The sequence below is a fragment of the Castanea sativa genome, chromosome 11, assembly GCF_040712315.1.
Source record: "Castanea sativa cultivar Marrone di Chiusa Pesio chromosome 11, ASM4071231v1".
NCBI classification, from domain to species: Eukaryota; Viridiplantae; Streptophyta; class Magnoliopsida; order Fagales; family Fagaceae; genus Castanea; species Castanea sativa.
Genome location: NC_134023.1, coordinates 62,612,764 through 62,639,886, shown reverse-complemented (window position 1 = coordinate 62,639,886; position 27,123 = coordinate 62,612,764). Strand labels below are relative to the sequence as shown.

Below are 27,123 nucleotides of genomic sequence, written 5' to 3'. Positions count from 1 at the left end.
ATAAAATCCAATTGTTGGCATTTTTTTTATTAAAGAGCCCAAATAAAGGAATAATTGACAAGTGCATTGCAATATTATTCCTTAACATTTACCCTTAAAAAATTATTTATAAATAAAATAAAATAATATACTTATAAAATTTTGAAGAAGACCTAATTGTGGGTGGTGTGTGTCACTTGCATGCTATTGCACCAGTCATTTTAGAGTAGTTTTGAAATCCAAGAAAATTAATTATATTAGGCTCCGAAGAGCATAGAGACTTTAGTACTAACTCATTCCTTTCACAATAATGATGATTCCATCGTGAACATAATTACCTGGACTTTTATATATAAGGCTTTTGACTAATGGGACACATTCTAACCCTATATATATAATTTGTTCAGTGATTTTTTTTTTTTTTTTTTGTGATCAGTTTTTATAAATAAATAATATATCAAAAATACTATGGTGTATTGAAGGAATTTCAGCAAGGAGGTAGCTGCTTTATTCTATGGTGTTGGCTAATGTTCACAGCTATAGCTTTATCTCATCTTTCCTCTAATTAGAGAATCAGAATCTAATATTGTTAAATTCTCAATCAGATTAGACATAACATACATAAAATACATCTTTAATTACATGATATTAAGAATCATATTCTAGCGATATCAGGGCTGCGCTACATGCTTCTCATGGGGTTCAAATATATATAATATTTTTTTTTACTATTTAACTTATCTTTAAAAATATTTTTCACATCCTAATCACATATCAACTTAGTTTAAAACTAAATAACACAAATCATTCAATCCTAAAACCAAACAACAACACATATCACAACCAATCCTTCAAAATTAATAGCAAAACTTGTTGAATATAGTTTTTTTACATAACTCATCTAGTCATCTGAACGTACGTTTACTGTCAAATATATATATATAGTTGTCACATTTTTTTTTAATTTCCAAATGGAGTGAAAAGATGAGGTATTAACTATAAACTCAAATAATGTGCAAATGTGAAAATAGCATATTATTCTTGGATTGCCGATATACTCTTGCTCTTACATCTTTCTTTTTTTCTTTTTTTCTTTTTTCTTTTCTTTTTTTTTTTCTTTTTTAAATTTTTTGGTGGAATAAGGATAAATTTTATTCAAAAGAAATAGAGGAGTGATCAAGAAAACCTGTCTAACAGCATACAAGGACCTAAAAAGAAGGCCAATAGACAAAATTATAGGCCAGCCCATTAAGGGAGTTGGGGGCAAGAGAAAGATTAATGTTCCATATATACTTCCATGCACAAATTGAAATTGGGGCAAGGTGTACTATTAAATTTTCCATGCACAACCTTTCCTTTTATTTTTTATTTACCCAAGCCATCCGATGTCATGATATATATTATCCGCTTTGGAAGTGACACAAAGCCTCATTCCTCACGTTTTTAAAATGTCATCTCTCTCCAATTAGAGTCCAAGGTCTTCCATATATAAGGCTAAGGACATCTCCAATCCCCCTTGACCTAGGCAACGAATAACTTAATCAAGATTTGGTTCCCTCTCACCTCATCTCACATAAGGGATCTTTTGACTTTTTGGGTCTCCACTATTAGTACTACTCAAACAACAAAATGAATGTTTGAATTTCTTTTTTTCTTTTTCTTTTTTATTAATAACACGTATTAGTTTTAAAGAAAATGTTATTTTGTTATATTTCAGTGGAGAGGACAATTTAGAAATTGTGTGCAAAACTTCCAAAAGTTAAAGGAAAAATATATTACACACTTGTGTAATAAACTCTCCCCAAAGCTAAAACCTGTAAGAAAGTTGCTTGTAGCTTATATGATCAGAACATGATACGCCATACAAATAAAATAAAATAACATCGATCTTATACGGCATCGTTATTATTAGCATTTTACACGTGCCATGCTAAGAAGCCATAGTTAAAATATATAATGTATCTTAATTTTAAAGAACCTAAACTTTTTTATTACTTTTACTTTTATAAACTTTTTAATTCAATTTTTTGTTTTGAAAATGTGGTCTTTTATGTGGGCACCACATTGTGTGATGCATTTTTATGATAAGAAAACCGTACAAAACCACACCACACTGCACCCATATATATTTATTTATTTTATATTAAATATATATTAATAAATTACTATTATATGAAGTAAGTGACCAACCTAGTGTTAGTACATTCTAGTTTCACGTCAAAACGACTTTGTTTCGGTTAAATACAAAATCAAATGTTCAAAATATCATTCACTTCTCCATCTCTCACTCTCACAAAATCAAAAGTTCAAAAGTTTAATATTATTTTGTTGTTTTGTATATACTATATATATTTGTGGTACTTTTAGTTTACTATCAATTTGTAATGGATTTCTTTTTTGTTTTGTATATATTTGTGTTACTTTCATAATTATTAATAGTAAATTAGACATTGTTCATGACATCCTGACAAATATATCATCCTAAAACTAACCAAACTGCATCTTATACACCGCATCGACCCGCACTACACCGCACATGTAACCTCAAAATAGGTATAGTATGGTTATGGTTCTGGTCAGACTGCAATGCAAAGTGCAGTATTTAAAATGGCTCAAAACCACACCAAACTACAATGTGAACACCCCTATTTGTAATGGTTCTATAGTTCTAATTCTTTTTTATGCATAGATGAGATTAAAAGAAATAATGGCGAGAGAGACAAATTCCAAATTTAGAAACAAGTAGTTGTTAACTTGTGCATAATGTACGGGAAATTTGTACAACAAAAAATATATATATATATATATATATATATATATATATATGTATATATATATATATATGTATGTATGTATGTATGTATGTATGTATGCATGCATGTGTAAATTGGGAGCTCAGAATAAAATGTGAAACTCCAATATACTCATTCATAAAACCATTATTCTTTCATAGTGGATGAGTGCCTAAGCAATTGAATCAAATTTTGCCATTTGGAAGCTTGGTTTTTTAAGTTCTGATAATTATTTGTGATGAGATTGAATATAATAACAATAAAATGACAGATAAAGGCATGAAACATGAAATTCCACTACTCTTGGTCTTAATTAAACCGAAAAAAGTTTGCAATACTCAAAAGATATTAGGAGAGAACGAGAAATGCAAAACGCAACTATAAGAAAAGTTATGAGAATAGTTTTAGAATAAACACTATAATATCATTAAATACTGTTTCAATACTAGTGGAACAATTTTATAAAGAAGAGAATGAAAAAAATAAAATGATGAGATCATGAGAATGTTTTTGGATGATTTCGTATGTCATGACGTAAACTTAAAATAAATAACTACTTATTAGGGCCTTCGTAATGAGTTCCCTATGGGCACATCTGTAGTTATATATAATTATATGTTGGATCTTACAGGATTTAAGCGTCCTATTACCTCTGCTATTCCCACCTATTGTGACAAGAAAAGTGTCATCTTCCACAAACGGGCCAAGTATATCATCGTCCTTAGGGCTCTATAGTCTATAGATTTTATTTTGTTTTCTCTCGTGATCAACTTGCTACTTATTCGCGGATTCAGTTAATTCAACTAGTAAAATTTCTTATGGTTAAATAAAAGATCTGGAGTTCAATCCCTAACTACATCAAAAATCATTTGATGTCATGGTTCAATAATAAATAACTATCATCAAAAGTGGACGCTGCTTATTCACTGAATGACAACCAATTCCTTCCCTAACTCAGGCAGGCAAGTTATGAGGAGGCACCATCCAACTCAACTCACTTTGATGGTGTACTTTCTATTTTACTATAACTAGTAGTACCCCCACGTTGTACTGCTACTGGATGCTCTGGACTCTTTATAGATATTCTCCTACAGTATTATGTATTCTACAATATATAAAATCACATTCTCTCAGCTCCAACCAGTCAAGAAAGCACGGATATAGGAAGCATCAACGTGCTGATAAATTCATATCCTTTCAGTACGTACATTGGTTCACCTCAAGCGGGCAGGTGTCAAAATTTACACGCCAAATAAACTTTTACATTTAACAGAGAAGGTTAATGTGCCAGTTCTTTCAGAAAAGGGATGGCCCATTTCCTCAAACAACATACTGATTACTGAAAATCTAGTTCTCTGAAAATGGATCCAATATGGCTAGAGATATCAGCTACAACACTAGCAAAAAAAATAAAAACGCAACACTTTTAATTAAAAATACATATGTTAATTTCAGAAGGAATATAATTAACCTTGATGATGATCAAGAACAGAACTTTGAGAACAAAGAAACAGAGATAAATATCCCACAAAATTACTTACTAAATTATAAATACACTCGTGCAAAGTGAATACTCTCTTACACGATAAAATACTAGTAGCACCCTAGATATGGCTCATGCATGCCTTGTGAACTCTTCAGTTGAAAAACTTGAAAGTAGCAAGTTTATGCAACCCTGAAGTAATCAGCAGCCACCTTTGCGCGCGATTTCTTATTTTTCAACAACGGATTGTTTACGGAAACAGCCACAGTATAAAAGATGGCTGCAAATTGGACAGAGAAGAAACAAAAAAATGAAGTAATATACAGTAAAGTTACTAAAGTATATATAACATGATATACTGAAATAAATATTTTTATTAAGTACTGAAAGATCTTGTTCTTTTTTTTTCTTTTCTTCTTTTTTGTAGTATCTTGAATTATTGGATTTAATAAAAGAGTGTGTTCGTGATGTAAAAATAAAATAGTTTAATGGTGAATTAATCTTAAATTGAAAGAATTATGGTGATGTTGATGATGATGATGATGATGATGATGATATAATTTTAATAATAATAAGCTTACCATTTTTTAGTAAAAGTTTTGCCATGGCCATGTTCAAGCTTCACGTTTTGCCTCTCTTTCTTTTGTGTAACTTTACTTCCTGTTGGGTGTTTATTGGGGCATAATACAACTTTAGTCCAAGCAGTCCATGAAATCATTTATGCAAAGCATAAAATATTCAACTTAGTACTGCATGTGCATGAACATGTGTGTGTGTGTGTGTGTGTGTGTGTGAGTTAGTGAGTGAGGGAGAGAGGCAAGACCTGGTTTGTGCTTGTCACTTGCATCTTGCTGCTCTTTCTGCTGTGCCATTTTAAAGCAAAAGCAAACACTAATGCTTGTGAAAGATGTATTAAATCTTACACAACTGAGTTTCTTCTTGCCATTTGGAGTGTGTATATATATGCATTCAAATGGGTGAAGGAATTTCACTGTGGAGGAGCTAATGTTTCACAGCTAGCTAGATTTGTTCTCATCTTCTGACGTTCTAGAATCAGAATCTAAAGTTGGTCTCAATTAGATTAGACATAATGCATATAAAATACTTCTTTAGGAAACAATATGGGAATTATGTTATACCTCAAAACTATGTGCACAACTAATTGGTTAGAGATATGTATAATTGATAATTCTATGTTCATTTTTCTTATTTTCTTTTATTGTCAATTGTTACAGATTCTGTTAGTTCAACTAATACCTCCTTTATAAGTTTTAAGTAGAGGGTAAAGTCATGGGTCCAAGATCCATTGACAAAAAAAAAAAAAAAATTAGAGTCATCACATTTATTTTCTATTTTCAAAACCAGTGATAAAGATGAGGTATTAACACAAATAAGGATAGTGCCACTGAAATCATAAGGTTATAATAATAAAATGGTTAACTTTTAATTGCTTGAATAGTAGCTCATGAGCACAACATGAGATACCTTAAAAAAAATTATAAGATAACTTCTTAACAAAGATAGCATAATTAGAATAGTATTGAAGGCCTTAAGAGAATCCAGATACGCCAGTTTCTAAGTTTGCTCTATAGTTCTGAAGCTTTTTAAACAAGAGATGAGATAACAAGAATGAATGGCATGAAACACAAGATTCCACTACTTAGAAGAAGATATGGAAGAGAGATTGGGACCTTGGAATGGAATGTGAAACTCCACTTCAAAATTATTAAAATAGGCACATGAAACCTCATGGTTTAGAATATATACTGCTTGCATTATCATCCGAAGAATATATTTTTACAAAAAGAAAACACTAAAATCTTGATGAGAATCTCATTAATTACTCCATAATACTTTTTCTAGCAAGTAATTACTACATAATACATGACATGACAAGCCAAACCGGGAAAAAATAAGAGGACAAGTAGGGTTTGATCCTTCTTGCCTTGACCATATAGTTGACTGATTGTTGAAATTGATTTCTTTTACATGAACCTATTGTTTTCCCACTTAATTTTGTGTAGGTTCCGAAGTTGGAATTTGATAATAATTCTCCATCAAGTCGTAACACAAACTTTTTTAGCTCCCTTTTAGAGTGAAACCAAACAGAAAAACAAGCTATTTCTCTAGAAATGTTTTATGCCTAAACAAACTATATCAACCTTATCTTCAATGTTTCCATCTATTTTTTGTGCTAGTACATTTATTGCAAATAAGAAACAAGTTTTAGGCCCCCAAGACCAGCAAAGCTCTCTCGATTAATGTAACTTTAAAATACAGGAGAACTAGAGCACTGAAACTAAACCTTTTAAACCATACTAGATGATGTCCCACGCAATGCGTGAATACTTTATAATTTTATTTTCAAATAATTTGTAACTAATTTTTATGACGCATATAAAATGTCTAATCTTGTGGTATAATATTTACACAATTAGCTTCAATTATCTTATTTATTAAAAAAGAGGAAAATAAAAAAGAAACATAAATTACTATGCATAACATAATCTATAGCCAAATGCTCTAAGAAATTATCCTTTGGCACCAAGACCAAGTCTTCTACTTGGAACTCTCATCGTGTATTTCTCCAGAATTTATAGAATACATACCAAGACCTAATACCCTAAAAATGTCCCACGCATAAGGGACATTTTTGCCACTATGAATTTTCAATCCAAGTGTTGCAAATATGTCTTCAGTTATAAAAGCATTGCCTATGTAGTAATCAAACACCATAGTTAAGGCCTAAAAGAAAATTCAAAAAAGGAGGCGGTGAATTTTCATTCATAGATCAACTTTATTGCAATCATGATCCAAGTTGGAGTACTAATAGATTCATAAAGAATTTCACATGGTCAAGAAAAGCAGCGGTAGTGATAAAATTTGATAGTAATTTTTTCAAAAATACTCAAAAGAATGTCATATGCTAAGTTGCAACTATTGGAATTGGTTCATAGTCTAGAACTATAATAATAATAATAATAATAATAATAATAATAATATAAAAATTAAAGAATCAGTAGTTACACTAACTTTTTAGGTTGCTTGACAAAACTTAAGAGGATAAAAAAATAATTGAAGTGAGATAGGCATGCCAAGAGGATAAAAAATTAATTTTATAACCTTCTGTGGATAGGCATGCCAACCCTCCATCTTGAGCAACACTTGATGCACAACTGATTGAAGTGAGATAGGTGCAAACAATGCAATCTTTGGGAATTTGTTTGAGTCTTTGGGGACCATGATCCAACCAAGGTAAAATAAATAATAAACAAAAAAGTTCAAAGATTGAAAGGATAAGAGCTAAGATTAATCATTTCAGTTTATAAAATATTTATGGCCCTTTTGGTAAAAGATTTCTAGTAACATTGTTTAAGTTTTGTGAAAATGTGTGGGTGAAAAAGTGTTTGAAAATACGTGTTATGGTGTTTAAACAACAGTTTTCATTGTTTAAACACCGTTACCAAACGGGGCCTTAAAGAGCGTAAGTATTAATGACAAAATTGATAATATGAATCTAGCAAGCTCTAACATACCTCAAACAAAAAATTATGATAATTTCTAAGGCAACTGTAAAACACATGAAAATTTTGAGTAGGGAAAAGAATAGGCAGTAAAAAATAGATAAAAGGCATAAAACATAAGGATTTTTTTTTTTTATGGTGAAGGGCTCCAGAAATTTGGCTAAGAGATGAAATTTTTTTACTTAAGACCAACTATAACATTATTTATGTTGGGTTCTACTTCTTGCAAAATAATGACCAACTGTTAATAACTTAATACACTACTTAACCTCACCTACAGTAGCGATACATAATAAGAAGCTTGACACTTAGCTTGGGGTTTTTTGGCAGTTATGGTGTGTAGTTATATATGATTTTGTAGTATTAGTTCTTACTCCATTGTCCTACGCCTCTGCATATGTTGTATTAAATACACTACCTTAGACTTCTAGTTATGTACCTACACTTATCTTACATGACTAATGTCATGGACCCAAGATCATTGCCAATTACCTAGAGCCTGGGACAACTCTACCTGCACAAAAAAAAATAATAATAAAAATTAAAAATAAAAAAATAACTTGAGCCTTTACTTTCTTCTTAACACTGAAGTATTTGTTCCTCAAATTTTATATGTCATGAGTAGATTATGTGTTTGGCTTTAATCCTTGATCTGTGGGATCCATTTGTATTTACAAAAATCTGGATATGGATTAACAGAAATTATGTTTCTTTGTTTCAAAAAAAAAAAAGTTTCTTTTTGATTTCTTTTTTAAAGAATTTAACTACACCATAAAAAATTTATAAAATAAAAAACCCAAACCGTTTTCTTAAAGAATTTAACTACACAATAAAAAATTTATGAAATAAAAAAACCCCAAATGCAAGTTCTCTTACTACCTTGACGGGTCAACCGTTTGGCTTGAGGTTGATCTTATGGGTCGGACCTATATTCCTGGAATCATTCCAAATATTAAAAGACCACATAGAAACCCAAAATTCAAAATCATTTAATTTTGAAAATTTGCAGCAAAAATTTTTAAGATGCTACAAGTAATAATCATTTTTTTTCTAAAAAAGGAGATGAGAAAGAGAAAGAGCATAACAATTTAGTTTTAGAGAAACAGAGTGAGAGATTTAGGGACCTGTTGAAATTGATGTCATGCCAAGCATGGAGAACATCTCCGTAGTGGAATTGTGGACCTTTGAAGTCATACACGAAATCCTTTAAGATTGAGATTCAACCACATAATTCTGGAAAGATTGGTTTTTTAGTTGTCTGACCAAATGTATGGGAAATAGAGGAGATTGAGACAGAAATGAGAAGGGTCAAAACTCAAAATTGCAAGAGGTAAAAATAATTGAGCTTGTGTAATTAAGGAGATGTTTGGATTTCATAAGACACATACTTGAAATGTTATTTTGAGTTTAAACGTTATTTTGTAATCAATTGAGAAACTTTAAACGTGATTTTGATCTTTTATTGTCAATTGAGAGAGAGGGGTAAGGAGTAATAACAGATAAGGTACAATAAATTTTAACCAAAAAAAAAAAACTAGATGGCTTAAATAAAAGAGCTAACCATAGAAAGCGTCACTTGGCAGAACCTCATGCGGGAGAGCATGAGGTCTTTGCTTATATATATATATATATATATATATATATATATATATATATATATTGATTGAACCCTGTAAGTCGGGTGCAAGGCCTCCCAACAGTCGACTCCCCTAGCATAACCATGCAATGTGGAATCAATGAGAAATCAATCAATTAGATAGAGTTCAAGATATCAAACACAACAGTTTCCCTGAGTGAAATGGCTAGCTTATAAAAAATATACATTGACATTTCAACAATTTCTATAGATAAGTCACAGATTTCCAGTTGTAACCAAGTTGCCAACTGAAGGCTTGACCACAAAATCTCTCTCGAACTTGTATACTAGACTACTAGTGCTTGGATGGCGATCGGGAAGAAACAACGGAACCAAAAACACATGAACCTCAGTAACAAGCCCACTTGCTCATTCTTTTTCCCTCCTGATTAATTCTTCCCTTACATTAGTGAATAAACAAGATTACAAAGCATCTGAACAGGAAGAAGAAGAGGCAATCACGCAAGGAGGTGTATCACACTTCAATGATAAGGCGGTCATCATTCATTCCAGGGGGTGACAACGGTGGAACAGCCGCTTCATAAAAGGCAGCAGATTCAATTTCCAAGACCCTCCTAGCAGTGGCCTGATGCTCTCTACTTCTACCAATCCTTCTTGAGGGCAGGGATTCAGAGGCAGCAGCTCTGGATGAGTTACTACTAACAATGGACGATAAAAATTTGTCCTTTGAAATAGCTGTTGGGGCAGATGCAATAACAGAGCTGAAGACACCAGACTCCCTTAATCCTTGTATTATGACCTGAAAAATATAGCAAGAGACAATTGAAAAAATGTATGTATATATATATATATATGGACAAATAAGAGAAACCAGCACAGCAAAATAGCAATAACAGTATAGAAATAGTAATAGTAATATAAATGGTTTAATAAAGAGGTGGATGCTGGAGCAGGGGGCCAGAGTGGGGAAAATCAGCAATGGTGTGCAGCAGTACTGGCATCAAATGGAAGAAAATTGATCTATTTCATTTATTAAGTAGGATCAATTTATATTTCAAAGAGTCAAAATATTTTTTACTATTAATTTTAAACAAATGACCCAGTTACTCCTTTTTTATAACTTGCTAGTAACAACAATGGGGAAGGGGGGATTTGAGCCTTGGTTGTCTCCGATTGAAACGCCCAAAGATGGCAATTGAGCTACAAGGCTCTTGGCTCAAATGACCTGATTTCTATTATTATATTTTGGACGACAAATTTCATCATCCAATTCAAATCATGGAACCAGTTGATTACTAATCATATCCAAATGCAACCCCCCCCCCCCCCCCCCTTCCCAACCAAAAAAAAAATTGTAGAATCATGCTTACCATTGGAGCATATATGCGAGTTAAAACGCCCTTCCTCAGTAGTTTCATTTTTACATCTTTGTCACCCCACACAATGTGTTCCCGGTACCTAGTAGAACAGAATGGCCAAAATATATATGAATTTATGAAAAGCAAGGAAAAAGTTATGCTCATGTCAAGAGTTCTTTTAGAGATCTCAGATTTGAATTTAAGGGATTGCAATGGGTTCAAAGTGAAAACAGATCATGAAGATGGGGCAAAGAAAATGAATTTCTCCATTTAAAAATTTACCAGTTCAGCATCTCCTCCTCTGTTGCAGTAGAAGCAATTATGAATGCCTGCAATGCATTATGTTCTCTCAGTATAATGAAGGTTTCATCAAAACGAAATGCAATCCAAAAAAAAAAAACAAAATCAAGTACTGGCAACAAGGATTCTTCTTACAAATCAACCCCTAATTTGGCATTGACCTGAGTTTCAAGAGATTAAAACAAGCCTACAGATTTCCAGGATGCAGGCCCCCAATTGTTAACATTCAAATGGCAAACACTCATCAAAACCAATAAAGATAAATGCCTTGTCCAATAGTAACATTCAAAACCTCCTTTTCCAGGATTTTATAATTAATTAACAACTATGCATATAAGCAACCACTAATTCACAGGTCAATCCAACATTTCCACACAAATTGTTTCACATTAAATTATCATGAGTCTTAACATTCAGTTATATACTTATATCTTGTTAGTTGTTACATCATCAAGGTCCTTTTCCTTACAACAACTTCTGGTAGGCTTCAAAAATTTCCCAGCTACTTCAATTCATGTAGTTTGTCCTCCCTTTCTATATTAAGTCCTTCCAAAATGCTAATTAGCACCTCCTAGTGGAACATTACTGCTTTACATTGCACATGGACTATCTAGATCAGTTACAAAGTATTACACACCTAAAATACTGATTTCATGTTCCCATATCCTGTTGTTTCTACTTTTTACTTATTATGATTGTTTAATAGTACTATTAATGAACAAAAAAAATTGAATAAGAGAAATCACTGGACTCACAGCTCTATCAAATTCCAACATAAAGCATCTTTTGACATCCTCCTTTGTAGGCTTGCAGCCACACCGATCACGCCTAGAGGTCAAGTCTGAAAATTTGGAATACGTGTAGTGTAGAACAGCAGCCTCCTCCAATTTTATCTCACTAGTAGTAGCCATTGCATGCATAAAGTATTGACATCAGAAATCCAATAATAAAGATTGTTAGGGTCATGATACTGATTTTTTTTTTTTCCTCCAGTATGAAATTAACATACTTTGGGGTTTTCATATAATTATGCCATCTGTGTGCACCATTAGGACGAAGATGATCTTGAATCCGAGCAGCTGATTTCCCATTTCCATAAGTCAAAAAGTAGTTTGGATTACCACGAGTAGCATCCTTGTACATGCCAAAATATGTGTCCTTTGGAAGATGGTCATAATTTCTCTTGAACATCGATATCTGTTTGCATAGATACAAGAACAAGACAAACATCAAATACTATACAGGTATCCTCAAAGACAAGCAAACATAATGCCACAATATTTTCCTAGACAACAAAATAAACCTCCAACACATCTGTTACCTAACTATGGTATAGAATAAATTTAGGTGAACACCTAGTTACTAAAAAACCTCGTTCTATTTAATTGGAAGCTGCACATTATAAATTTCTTACCATGTGCTCATTTCCCTAACCAAACCCCACCCACCATCTATCCACCAATATGCCCTCCAATCAACAAATGTCATGATTCGTCTCTTTTGAAGCTTAAGCATTGCATTTGTATATCATAAACTTATCAAAGTGTCTCTCTAATAAAGATTATCACATTAACTGCATTACTTTACCAGTGGAGCTCAATGCAAAAATTGCACATAGATAAATATAGAGATAAATCAATATCAAAAAACATAATAAAAAGTCACAAGGTATAATGATTATCAAATCCAGTGTTCCCTTTCTGGAGCCTTCAAAACAAAAAATATTCACAATCAAACTTCCCCATGTGTCAAGCTGAAACCTGCAGAGAACCCAATTGAAAATACCAAACGTGCAAAAATTTCACAAGATATCATTTTTGCAACATGAGTAATGGTAATGGATCATACACCTAGTTGGAGCTACACACGCAACCAAATAAGAGTAAAGTTTTTTTGATAAGTAAAAATACTAAGTAAACCAAATAAGAGTAAACTACTTTGACGTTTGTGATTTTGTGATTCTGGAATACATGTCAATTGCTAAGGTCTTTGAAATTTGACATAAGAAACACATCTTTATGGTTACATAACAAGCAACTATATTGAAGAAGACCAAACTTTGGTCAAATAATAAATTATCACTTAATGGTTTTTCACCTAACTCTGATATACTAGCCAAAGTATTGAATGTTTAAAGAACCATCATCTCCAAACAAGCTTTGTCCCAGATTGAATTCATTACATAATCACGTATGGATGATCCACTGCCTTCACCTATCTTTTGACAACCATAGTATCTTCACCTTCAACTGCCTAATATTTTAAAGCACTTTAACTAGCTTATACAATCCAATCTGATACAAAATATCGTGCCCATGCACTCCACATAAAATATTTTACCAAACCAGAGAACTAGTTTCTAAGAAATGATGCAACTAACAAACTCTAATGTCAACAGGCTCTATGGAAAGAAGGGTTAGTAGTTCTTTAGGCACAAAGGTAAGTCCACGTCAAAATTCTAAAACTTGTGACATTCCAAAGTCCCTTGGTATATTCAATAGAAAAATGGGTTTACTATCGTAAACACAATGTACTTTCTTATCAATAAAACTTCGATTACCAATCAAATATATATATATATATATATATATATATATATATATATATATTCAATAGAAAAATGGATCGTCAACTCCATCAAGTTAGATATAAAATTATGTAATTAAATATAAATGTGATAACCATGTTCCTGTGCAGGTCAATTGATCAAGAAAACATTATTGGCTTCTAGGCATTCTAACTGTCACATAGTCCACAAATTTATGACTTTGTCATGACAATGGACATGGAAACATTATATATTTGAGTCTAATTCACTAAAGGAAACAAACAATAACAAACATGAAACGCTATTTATAAAGGCCAAGATTTTCATTATGAATAAACAGGAAATTTTATCTTGGCCAAGATATCCCATTCCCTTCAGACATCTACAATCAAACTTAATGAACCAAGTGAATGAAAGGACAGTGAATGATAAGGGAAGTTTACCTCACTAAAAGGGTCCTTGATATCCTCTCGTTCAACGCTGCTCTCCTAAAGAAACAAATACCACAATCAGTTGTAATTCAAGTAATGAATGCCACAGCTCATTGTTGAAGGGAGTACAGAAGAATGACAAGACCAGAATATGCTACCATCTTCAACAAGGCCCCTAACTATAAGTTATCACTAATATATCATTATAACAAATCTAAATACTTCACTCACATAGTTAGGAAATATAACCATATCCACATTCCCAGGCACATCAAGCAGCAGCTGCCTCAGTGAATACTCCCGAGCATCAGCTGGGTGTAATAACTCATCAGTGTCAAGATGAATTATCCAGTCCATGCCAGCATCCTGATATTTTAATACGCAAGAGACTATATTGAGAAAAATTAACTCGGGACAGACTTGTCAAAACAAAGAGGAATGAGATACAGGAGAATATTATCTTTCATACCCGGGCCATTACAATAGCCATCTCCATATTGAGAGATTGCTTCACAAACAGCTCATAATTGCAAGGCTTGTAAAAGAAACTTGAAAGCCATGTCTCATTCCAAATCCGGCTGATGGTCCCCGAAAAAAACAGGAAAATAAATGAATAATTAAGACACATTATACACACACACACACACACATGCGTGTGTGTGGATATATATATAATTAAAAGAAATCATGTAAACAATTAAAGAGAGGTGATAGAAGATATACTTCAATGTTTAATAATTAAGGAAGTTAATTGTATCAAATGCCGGAACATTTAAAGTTGCTTACATCAAATACAGAAATAATGTTCCAGCAAAAAGAAAGAAACATAGGGGGAAGCAAAAATGTGAATGGTCTAAAGTGTCTAGAAAACTAATGAAACATAGAAGAAAGACTACTAAATATTCATATGATTAATACTAGGAGAAAACTGTAACTCTCTATCTTTTTCTTTATAAGTAATGAATATTTTATTGAAAACAAAACAAACCCCAGTACAATGGAAATGTACTATGGGAGCAATACAATCAAGAACCCAAATCACAATGATCCAGCAAATCAGGAATAGAAAAACATGAAAAAGTTGTCTAATGCTTTAAGAACAACATACTAGTGAGGAAAAAACTATGAAACGATAGCCTACAGTAAGCTTCAATTCAATCATATGTGATTTGAAAGTAACAGTGATCAAACCTCTTAGCCTGTTGTTCCTCCAGCTCTCTTGTTCTATATATCACTTTTACTCCCTGAGAAAACAATATGAAAATCATGCTCAAAGAGGCTCAAAGAAAAAACATAATATAAACCAAAGTAGAACAACTTCATTTTGAAAAGTTAGCAAACCAAAAGGTCAACTTAAATGAATGTCAAGCAGTCAGAGCAGAGGATATATATCAACTTACTGGGATAGATTCCAGAACTTTAGATACAGCCGGAGATGCAGCCTTTCCCTCCACAAAAAGAAAAAAGGTTGAGACTCCAATAACCTTATGAAAAAACATCCATGGCAAGATCTGCTCTAAACCAGCTGAAGTACTTGTCGTAATACATATCTGCAAGTTTAGAAGCAAACTGCACAAAGTTATAACCAATCATTTAATTCAGTGTTAACTGTACAGATATAAGAAAGTTATTTGCATTGACTTCAACAAAAAAATCCATCGTCCAATAATTTGCTTTATTGAATCCATAATATGACCATAAGAAGTAGAAATAGTAACTTGGAACCGTTTTTTTATATAAATAATAGTAACTTTGAACAATCGGACGCAAATACCAATTTCCAAAAAGCAAAGTCCTAGATTAGATCAATCCAACCATCAATATTAGACCTCTTAACAAATTCTCTATCTCCTACTATCACAGCAATCAAAACATTTAATGGTTAACACTGAAGTTATCATATTTACCAAAGGCCACCAAATAATCATTTTAAAACAGATCCCAGAGTCAGAATTTTTCCATTGTTCACAGACCAGAACCAATTAGACAAGCTGCCACTCAAACAAGCATTAATACACTAATAACCTCCGTTAGTTTTTACAACCAAGAGAAAATAAAGCAAAATCAACACTTTGTTTCCATTTTCTTACAGTCGATGTTCTCAGACACTCATCAACCAGACAAACAGTTTCCTGTCAGTCAAAGATCCTTGTAGCTCAACTAGCACCTCCTAGTGTTTTTGACATAATGTATAGGGTTCAAATCCCCTTCCCCATTGTAACTATTGGGGGAAAAAATCTAGCAGTATTCACTAAAATCCAGTCCACAAAATGCAAAACCCAGAATCAGACAAAATTGTCTTGCAAAGTTTAATACCAAAGTGCTAAGACCAAGTCCAAGTTCAATACTAATTCACAAATCCCACTACCAAATAGTCTACCAAATCACTAGAATCTCCAATGTATGACTTCACATTCACAAATCCAAATTCTTTTCTCAATATACATTCAAAAACCCCAAGCCACATTAAATCAGACCAAAATTCACTGAACCCACAATTTATTATCCATGCTAAATCACAAAGAAAACTCCCAAACTTGAATCCCAATGCACAAACCCACCACAAATGAACCATAAAAAATCACACCCACTTCTCAGTTTCTACTTTCTAGTAAACTTTTAAAATCTCAAAGAACAATGTGATTCAATTCTAAAAGAGGGAAAATTCTCCAATTTGGATTAATTAGAACTCAAAAAGAATTAGAATCCAAATCTTTTTTCAAATTTCAAATCTATCTCCAAAATTCAAAGGCTCACTAAGCAATGCCTACTCAGAAACTAAGATAAATAGAATAATACATGATTTAAACCCAAACAAATGCAATCTCTCACAAAAGGCTAGCACACAACACGGCATATGTGACAGACAAAACTATGGCCAGACTACATAAATAACATAGAAGCAAACAAAATTGTTAAGTAGGAAATGCACCTATTAGTCAAAGATTCTATGTAATTTACTCCAAATTATATCAAACCAACATTGGCTGGCAGATTGTAGCAGAGGTTGCAGTGACATGACATCATTTGTTAGTAGCATGACCCTAAGAGCCCAAAACACAGTTTCTCATTCTGATCACAAGCTATGTAAAACTCTGTGATTCTTTTTCTTTTTCTTTTTTTTAATAACATTAACAATGCTTCAACCATTGTTAATGACAAGGTTGAATTTACTTTTTTATTAGTCTTAACATAATTTAAATCTAGGATTTATTTAACATTTGCCATAGCAGGATGCAGATGCTTCAAGGACAGGGTAGAAGTTTTCTCTCCTGTATTTATGCATCTCATAATGACATTGAAAGAAGGGCTTCGTGGAATAGTTTGGGCCCAAGAGATGTGAGGAAACCGCTGCATAAGACTGTCTCACAAGATACTTTTCCATTCTAGGGATGAAGAAATCATGTTGCACTCAATTAAAATAAGAAATCAAAAACAGAGTTAAATGCAGAAATGGGTTTAAAAGATCAGTTGATAGTGCAGCATTATGCAGAGTATGGGGGTTTCCCGAAAGTATGCTCGAAGGAAAGGCACAATGAGTAAATAGTGCTGAGATTTCAGTTTTGTATTGATAGAGTTTCAGATTGTAAACAGTAGAGCAGATTTTGTTTGTTTGGTTACTTATCTGTTTCTGGTGTATTCAGTTGAGTGGATTTTGTTTTGAACAGTGTTTCTTCAGGCACTTTAAGGCTGTATAGTGTACATGTTCTGATTGGTTTTTAAGTCAATAAATATCATCTCATTCATCAAAAAGAGAGATCCCCAGAAAATCAATCCAAAATATCACTAAGAACCGAACTTTATTTCTGTTTGAACCAGTACAAACCCGATTCACAGAAAGAAAACCCCTGAAACAGATTAACCCCAAAACCAAAACATAACTGCAAGTCAAAGTTTTGGTCTTTGATAGGAGCAGCAGTTAAAACTTCCAAGCACAATACTGAATCCCTAGAAAAATGCATCATAAAAAGCAAAACCCAGAAACAGATCAAAGCCCAAAACCAATCCCATACCCCCCCTAAAATCCAATCCACAAAATCCAAAACCCAGAAACACATCAACCTCAAAAACCAAACTTTCAAAATGAGTCAAAACTTTTTTCCCTAAATTGTTGCAGCACCCAACATTTCCAAGCACAATACCAAAACCCCACTAAAATTCAATCCATAAAAAGCAAAACCCAGAAACAGATCAGCCCCAAAACCAAAATTTTAACAAGAGTCAAACTGTTAGTCTTAGATTGAAGCAGCACTCAAAATTTCTAAGCACAATACCAATCCACCAATAAACTTTTATCCATAAAAAGTAAATCCCAGAACCAAAATATTAAACTTTTTGGTCTAAAATTGAAGCAGCACTCAAAATTCCCAAGCACAATACTAAAACACCACCAAAATCCAATCCACAAAATAAATAAAACAAAGCAAACCCAATAACAAATCAACCACAAAACCATAAAATTTCACATAAAAACCGAACCTTAGGCTTGAGACTGGACAAGTCATCGAACTCCCATCCATGGTAGTAAGGAAACGAAGGAGTCAAGCCTTGACGAAGACTGGCACAGTCAGAGGAGGAGGAGGACTGGTGCTGGTGAGCGGTGGGAGAGAGAGGAGAAGGGTCCATCCCAGGGAACAAGTGTTGGGACCCTGGTGGGGCCCAGCGAGTGGTGGGGTCGGTGATGCCTCCACGCCATTGGAGGACGAAAGCCAAGGCGGCGAGAGTGAGAGGAAGAACCGTGAGGAGGAGGAGGAGCTTGGAGGAGATCGAAGATGATGGTGTTGAACGCAGCAACAATTGCTGGTGGCTATTGTTGGCCATCTTTTCAAAACATACAAACACAGAGAGAGAGAGAGAGAAGTCAAGTTTCAGTTTGAGGAGCTAAACGAAAGTTTAAAACTTGGAAGTGAAGGGACAGACACGAGTAGAAAGTGACATGTGAATGTGAATGTAGGCTGTACCTTTTTGTTGCTCTTTGTTGTTGTCGTTGAGGTTGGTTGTTTTTTTTTTTCTTTTCTTTTCTTTTCTTTTTTTTTTTTCTTTTTTTAGGAAACTGTTGAAAGATTATAATCATAAATTCAGTATCTGGGGAGTAATCAGTAGTTAATTAATTACTAAATTTGTTCATATGGCATTATTATTATGATTTTTTTTTTTGTAAAATACAAACCCTGAGATCTTGATTAATGTCAGTCAATTAAGTCTAAAACTTTTTTAAACTATTGGGGTTCGGGAGTCCTAATCACTCTTCAAGAAATGATGAGTAAAATTTAAGGATCAAGTTGAGTTTAGGGATCAAATTAGTCAATTTTGAAAAATAACCCAAATTTCAGAAGTATTAATGGTATTTTACCCTTTTTTAAATTATTATTCAATAGTTGCAAGCATAGTTTTAAACACCAAATTAGTCGGTTCAATTAGGAACCAAACCTTAATTAAAAACAATGGAAAATTCAAGTAAAAATCAATCGGAACCCAAGAATTGGTTTTTAAAACCATAGTTACAAGTTATAAAATCGGTGAAGATTTGAAACCTAATTCTCCTTTTAGCCGATAAAGAAGAGCATATTGTGCATGTAGAGCTTCTAAATAGAAAAAGCTATGCACGTAGAGAGGAAAATTTGAATTAAGACCAAAGTTCACTTATTTAGTTGTTAAAAAACAGCCAACAGCAAGGTATTATGTGTTATTTAGTGGGAACCATTGTTGCTATTAAGAGATAAATGAAAATTTGTCAAATGTTACTAAATGGAAATTACATGGAATATTCAAGAGCTAATTACATGTCGAAATTTTTTTTTTTTTTTAATTTTAAGTGATACAAGCTATGTAAGTAAATATTGTCGGATGTTACCTAAATTAAAATATTTTTGGCAAGTTGAATGATGTCATATGTCTCTTTTAAAACAAGACTTTGAGTTTATCCATTTATTTATTTATTTATTTTATACAAGATAGAATTCTACTCTAACCTAATCTAAGTGTATATGTGTGTAAAGCTCCCTCCTGGAGACTTGAACTCCGGTTCTTACCTCCCATACCCCACAAGCACTTATAGTTGTGGAGTGACCATCGCACCAAGGGGATGCGGTGGTTATCCATTTAAATTATGACAAGTGTAGATAATAAAAAAAACAATTATGTGTCATTAAGCCTCTTCATGACTTCTTTCAATAGGTACTTATTGATCTTATGAGGCATTTATCAATTTCAATTGTTTAGGGGGTGTTTGGTAAAGTAGTTTGAGATTAAATTTTTGTAATTTTTTGAAATATGTATGGGTAAAAAAATGTGTGTAATGTTGTTTAAAATGTGAAAATATGAGTTTGGGATTACTCACCAAACAAGGCCTTAATTTCCAAATTTGAAATTTTGTGTTTACAATGTTACTAACTTACAAGAGACATTGAATTATATGTTTGTTAATTAAATTTATGATGAGATTTAATGGTGTATTGAATTAATTTCTTATATGATAGGTGATCTATTATTAATGTAAGAGAAATGAACATTTTTAAGAGTATTGAATATTTTCATGGGGAAAAAAAGTATAGGTTGATCTATTATTTTGTTTGGTTTGAATTTGATGGCCACAACAAATATATGCCCATCAATCAGGATTAAATGTTTTGTTACTGAAAATTTAAAGATTGATGTAGCATTTTAAATGGATGGTACACCAAGAAGCCTGTAACTCAAATGGTTGACATTTTTTGTTAATTCTATGAAATTCAATATTTAAATCCTTCCTCTCCCATTGTAATTATCAATTTTTTTAAAAAAAAAAATTGGTATATCAAGTTATCAACTAATTAAAAATTGGGGCAAAAAAAAAAAAGAGCTTTGGGGTAAAGCTTTTGTGCAATGATTTCCGGACCAAACTAAACCCTTCAATCTTCTTTTCTTTTTTTTTGAAACAGAAACATTTCATTCAATTAATTAGAAAAATTAGCATCTTGGTACAAAGTTTCCCTAGCTATTGGAGGTACATCTTCCATCCAATACATATCATCACTAATATTCCTTGCAAATTGAGCTAACACATGAGCCACCCTAGTCCCCCCTCTCCTAGTACATTCAATCCTTGCCCATTGCAAATTTCTAATCAAATGATGAATATCCCCAATTATATTCCCAAGCATTGACTGATCATCCTTCAGAACTGAAATAGCTTTCATGACAGAGCTATTATCTCCTTCAGTGACTAATTCAAAGAAGCCAACATCCACGACAAACTCAATGGCTTTTCTACATGCAAGTAATTCAACCTCCTCACTGCAAAATACCTCAAGTCCCTTAACTGCCATGGCTGCCATAACCTCACCTTTTTCATTCTGAATGACTGCTCCAAATCTAGAACTGTTGAGGGTCGAAAACAATGCTGCATCAAAATTAATCTTGAAGATCGACTGTGGAGGGGGCTACCAGGTATCCCAATTAGGCTACATTACTTGTTCAGTTCCCATAAGGTCTATTGCAGTCCAAAAATCCTCAAGAAACTCTCTTGCACGATTGTTCAACCACCCCAGATCATGAAACTTACCGCCATGCACAACCCTATTCCTTTGATTCCAAATCAACCATGCTTGGACTATCACTACCTCCATTTCTTGTGACTTAACCCGATCCAGCAAGTAGTTCATTAATTGAAGCATATCAGCCATGTTCGAACCTCCTTTCTGCAGAATTTTCAAGTTTCCAGCCCACACATCCTTAGCTGCATCACATTCCCAAAGAGCATGGACAGCTGATTCTGAAATTCTCAGACAAATTGGGCACATTGCATCATCAATTATTCTTCTCTTTGACAGATTCAACTTTGTTGGCAAAATATGTTGGATAATTTTATAAAAAAATATAATATTTATTCTAATACTCATTTATGTTAATTGAGAAAATCAATTATTCCTTAATGTCAAATACGTTGATTGTTAAATTTTGAAATTTAAATATAATTCAAAATTTGAATAGCTTTTGTCAAAGGTTTTAATTAGGAAATTTCTGAAAATTAATGTGAATTTTAATACCATATATTGCCATCTTTTAGTATACTTTCCTTTATAAACTTTTGCTTTAAAGCATTTCTTTTAATATATTTAATGGTAACGTTATAGATAGAAAGTATCAGATATTGTACAACTATATATTTATATAAATTATTATTGATGGGTTATAGCATTATATATTGCTTTATATTCTTGGTTGTAATTATTGTGTAGAGTCAAGGTTTCAAAGGAAATAATTATTTGATATCTAAATGACAGCCACGTTAAGGGCTGTTATTTTGTTTTTAATGGTATTATGACACTAAAAGACAAACTTGATTTTGTCTATTAACTTACCTTACCTCAACTTATATACTTTGGCAAAAGGTTTTGACTGGTTTATATATATATATATATATATATATATATAGGAATAGTCCATTTTTTGAAATTAGGGTACTCACTTTCATCTATAGGGGAGACTTGGTATATATCATTACATGTTGGCCTTTGTGCTTAGCCGGACTAGAAGAAACAGCATCTTTGAAAGTGAATACTTTTACCCTTGAGTAAATACTTGAGTGAATGGTGCTTTGGTGTATTGAGCCAAAGAAATCAAAAAGTGATACAATTACCTTGTATCAATGATAGAATGTTTTTTGGGAAAATAAGAGTAAATATATATATATATATATATATATATATATAAAGAAAGCTATTGATCACACATTGATTTCAATAATTTTATGACCATTTAAAATTTTAAAGATAGCAAACATATTTTTTTTTTTTGGCTAAGGACAAGCAACATGTGTAGATATATATTAGGACTGTCCACCTAACTCGTATACTCGACCAACTTGAGCAACCCGCCCGAGCCCGAATTGGAAATCGCCAGAACCGACACTTCGACAGTCGGTGGCGGGTGGCCGCCCACAGAACCCGACACCTTCGGGTCGATTGGCGGGTTTCCTTTCCCAAAACCCGAGCAACCCGACCCGATCATAAACCCAAAAACCTCCAGCGATATTCAAAGGATTTTCGACGAAAATTTTCAAAGACTGGCGGTATTGGAGTTCTCTGGCGAAGGTTACTTGAAATCCCATCAGATCCGGCGAGATCTCGTCGAGATCCGGTGCAATCTTGACATGATTTGGTCAGATCTCGTTGAGATCCAACACAATCTTGTCGTGATTTGGTCAGATCTCGACGAATCTGGCCAAAATAACATCACCGGCGATACAACCCGAAACCCGATCGTTCAACCCAAAACCTGACGAGACCCAAACCGCTAGATCCGACTAGCTTTCCGAGTCGGTTTCGGTTTCCGATTTCACTCACCCGTAAGTATCAGGTCAAGTCCGGGTTGGGCACAAACCCGACCCGGCCCAACCCGTGGACACCCCTAATATATATATGGAAAGAAATAAAAGTTTGAGACACACATATTTTTATTTTTGAATTACAAAGCTGCAAACTTTTCAAAAACAACTTTTTTTTTTCTTAAGCACTTGTCATCTATTGCTTCTTACTACTCACAAAAATATTTTATCTTTTACAAAATTTTTTGGGAAAAGAAAGTACTATAGAGAGTTTATATCCTACAAGCAGTGTAAGCTCACAAGGATAATCAGCAAAGGTAGCTGGACTGTTGTATCCTGAAAACAATTTGCATAAACTATTTGTTTAATTACATCGGATATACCGTAGACGACACGATTTATCTCAAAACAGTGACTAGATCCACACCTCATCTCTGCCACTTTTTTTTGGTAAAATCAAATTGTGTAATTTCAAAGGAAAATTTAGGTATTATCTCTCCTTTATTTCCAATAAAATATCATTGCAAGCTCTCCGCCCAAACACTTGAATCTTATTTGGAATTCGAAGCTTCCAAAGTGCAGGCCAAATTCCCTTCAAAATTCAATTGCCCATATACATAATTTATTAGCCAAAATGTATTTTATAATTTGTGAGTTTGGGATTTCAATGCATCCCTTTCAAAATAACAATATTTTCGCGTTGATTAACTTCAATATTCTAATGCATACGGACATAAGGATAAGTTAAAACTATAAAACTTACGTGGTATAATTTGCAAGTTCTTGTTTTTTTTTTTTTTTTTTTTTCTCATTAAAAATTTGCCTAATACCTTAAAACACACACACACACAATTTGCTTGAAAAGTCAATAGGTAATGTATATAAGTTTTGATTGGATGGATTTATGGATTCTAGATTCATTTAGTAATATGGTATTGAAGAGATAAATAAATACTTTAAGAAGACCAGAGACCTTTAAGTAGTTAATATAATATATAAAGACACTTTTAACTCATAATGCCTAAGCCCAATGAGTATAAACTCAATTATGTTATATTAACATAAAAAAAGAACTATTCATTATTCTTGTCATTATTCAATGTGAGACTTCACTCATGTTTGTGCACTCAGCATGCATGATGCATGACTTTATTGTAATTTTGATATTTGGGTGATGGTTGAGGGTAAATATTATGGATATGATTCTATGAATGTTACAATTGAGAGGGATTAGGGAGCAGTATGAGCGAGATGAGGGACTCTACACCAAACTAATGAGAAAATAGGACTCAGTCAAATCTTTGATAGGATTTCATTACAGATTGGTTTGAATGAAATTCGTTCAATCTTCAAATTCAATCCACAATGTAAAGGTTTAGAAGATCCTACGTGTGTGCCATTGATTATATGACACATTAGTATTCACATGACCAATAGAAATAACTTTCATATGATAAAAAATACACCAAAGTTATCATCTAAATCAGCACGTATTGAGGTGAAGGAATTTTCTTAACTTAATTTGTCCTTTGATCTATACCTATGGATAGAGAAAGAAGGAGAAAGAGGGCTTCAAATTCAGATACCCACTTTATTTTTAATAGTCTCATTCTTTGTCGTGTACTCTTTATCGAACATGGCCAACCAATCCAAATCCTCAAACTCAAAGCCACGAACCCAATTTCCAGATCCCCATTATTCTTATTGTTCCTTAGGTTATGTACAAAATCCAGTTACTTTTAATGGGTATAATATGATTGTGATTATTGTTTTTTCTTTTGTTGGAATGTTCCTGGATTTTTCGTTCAGGGAAGGAAGAAGGACTTCAGCATGCCAATATAGCTAATCAATCATCTTGTTGGTATTCAAGAGAGTTAGATGTTCCTATCTCAGAAGAAGAAGAAGAAGAAGAAAAAGAAATGACAATTTTTTTTTTATTTTTTTTAGAATTAAATAAACATAATATAATAAAAGGGTCTTGTCAATGGACATTTGTTGATGGACCATTTTATGAATTTTTTTATTCTTTTTTTATGAGGAATATAAAAAGTTGTAAATAAAAATAGTTACACATATTTAGGGCATCTGTTAACTTTTCTCTATAATAAAATATTCATAACACAAGAGAATCACATATGAGTATGGATTTTGAAGTCCAATGTAGTATGGAGAGAGAGAGAGAGAGAGATGAACACCATTCATCATTACAGGTTGGATTGGATTGGATCAGGTTTATTGCATATTCGTCATCTCATCTAGTCACTCTTAGGTGTTGGGAGTGTTGATCCGCTGCCATTCAAAACAGGCCGCATTAATGAGAAAGAATACTCTTCCAATCATTGAGTAGATTGCTTGTTTTTGCACCAAATATAGTGGCAAGTGGTGACAACAAGGCCAAATCTTATGATGTGAACATGATTTAGCAAAGAGATAAGGGTTCCGAGGAAGGGCAAGGCACAACATACAAGAGGGATTTCATTCAAATTGGTCTTCTTGGTTGTGTGTATTTCCATTCAAAATCGAATGGATCTAATCTAAAAGGGCAAGGCAAGGCACATCATAGAAACCGATATCTAATCTATATCTCATTGGACATGTGATTTCCCAATCGGCATCCAATCTATATCCATTCAAAATCGAATGGATCTTTATTAGAATCAGTACGTCATTTGAGCCCTATTAATTAATTATTATCGACAAACATGGAAAAAGCCTACTAAGAAAATAAACAGAGGAATCAATCTGAAATTATTATTGGTTCACTACTTTATAAATTGCACAATGAGTGCTCTGTTTCATATAATGAGTGTGAGTAAAAGAGGTTTAAAGTTTGTGTTGTGTATCCAAGAGTTATGCCTTTTTGGATATACATCACTGTAAGTTTATTTAAAAAACTTTTTGTCATTCTTCCCGTGTGTGTTAAAAATACTTAGTATTTTTTTTTAAAAAAAAAACTAGCTTCTAATCTAACTAACTATCCATTATAATTAATGCGCATAACGTAACTAACAACACTAACACTAATATTCGAGTGACCTAGTTGGTAAGATACTAAGCCAACAAGTCTTAAGTCTTGGTTTAAAGCCTCAAATAACTAGTTGTGTGTTGGTGCTCTTTATATTCCATCTCCATCACAAACGGTTGACCAAAAAAATAAGCGAGTTCTTCACATAAACTGGGAGTATGAGGTCTTGCTTGGTAACAAGTAAGTTGTTACTATGGTCACGCCCAAGTAAGGAAGCCATAGTAGTTACCCTCCTCTACCCATTTTTTTATTACCCAAAAAAAAAAAAAACTAACAACACTAACCAATCCATATCTTTAATAGCAGGTTGATTACACCTACAACTAAAATACTCTAATCTAAATGTATATGTGTGTGAAGTTCCTTCCTCGAAATTTGAACCCTAGTCCTTATCTCCCACACCTCACAAGTACTTATATTTGTGGAGTGACCATTACAATAAGGGCATGCGGTAGTATTTACCTCTTAACTCAATCATACACACATGTGACACCGCTTAAACTGCACGTGATGATGCACGCAACTTGTAGTATTACAAATGGATGGAAACACGACATTACACAATAAGAGTGATATGAAACTTTAAGATAAGAAAGCTGTAAATTGTAAGTTTTCATGATTGTAAAGCTTGTGCATCTCCTCTCGCTTGCGTTTTTTTCGATGAACAATCTCTTGCTTGTGTTTAATAATAATTGTTCGCCATATATATAAACTATTATTTGGTTAAAAGATGAATGTTTGTTGCCACATATTATAACATTGTTGAGGGCAACATTAAA

General features: G+C 32.9%; 2 protein-coding genes and 1 long non-coding RNA gene across 4 annotated transcripts; all 3 read right to left on the bottom strand.

The window, feature by feature from the left end:
* Positions 1–3,990: 3,990 nt before the first annotated feature.
* On the bottom strand, positions 3,991–5,177 carry LOC142614428 (uncharacterized). Of its 2 annotated transcripts, XR_012840436.1 has the most exons (4): positions 5,078–5,177; positions 4,836–4,914; positions 4,354–4,534; positions 3,991–4,168 (listed from the first exon to the last, which is right to left on the bottom strand). It is a non-coding gene; the product is annotated as an uncharacterized LOC142614428 (long non-coding RNA). The 2 variants fall into 2 exon arrangements; XR_012840435.1 differs by lacking the exon at positions 3,991–4,168 and having other exon boundaries at positions 4,179–4,534.
* A 4,329-nt stretch (positions 5,178–9,506) lies between these two features.
* On the bottom strand, positions 9,507–18,955 carry LOC142617578 (glycosyltransferase-like KOBITO 1). Its single transcript, XM_075790478.1, has 11 exons — positions 18,492–18,955; positions 15,413–15,562; positions 15,204–15,256; positions 14,482–14,590; positions 14,244–14,378; positions 14,025–14,069; positions 12,043–12,230; positions 11,789–11,930; positions 11,016–11,062; positions 10,746–10,833; positions 9,507–10,174 (listed from the first exon to the last, which is right to left on the bottom strand). The coding sequence occupies exons 1-11, from the start codon at positions 18,831–18,833 to the stop codon at positions 9,890–9,892; spliced, it is 1,584 nt and encodes a 527-aa protein (XP_075646593.1). The 5' UTR covers positions 18,834–18,955; the 3' UTR covers positions 9,507–9,889.
* A 1,992-nt stretch (positions 18,956–20,947) lies between these two features.
* LOC142616894 (uncharacterized) lies at positions 20,948–21,793 on the bottom strand. Its single transcript, XM_075789649.1, has 2 exons — positions 21,464–21,793; positions 20,948–21,421 (listed from the first exon to the last, which is right to left on the bottom strand). The coding sequence occupies exons 1-2, from the start codon at positions 21,791–21,793 to the stop codon at positions 20,948–20,950; spliced, it is 804 nt and encodes a 267-aa protein (XP_075645764.1).
* Between the last annotated feature and the right edge of the window lie 5,330 nt (positions 21,794–27,123).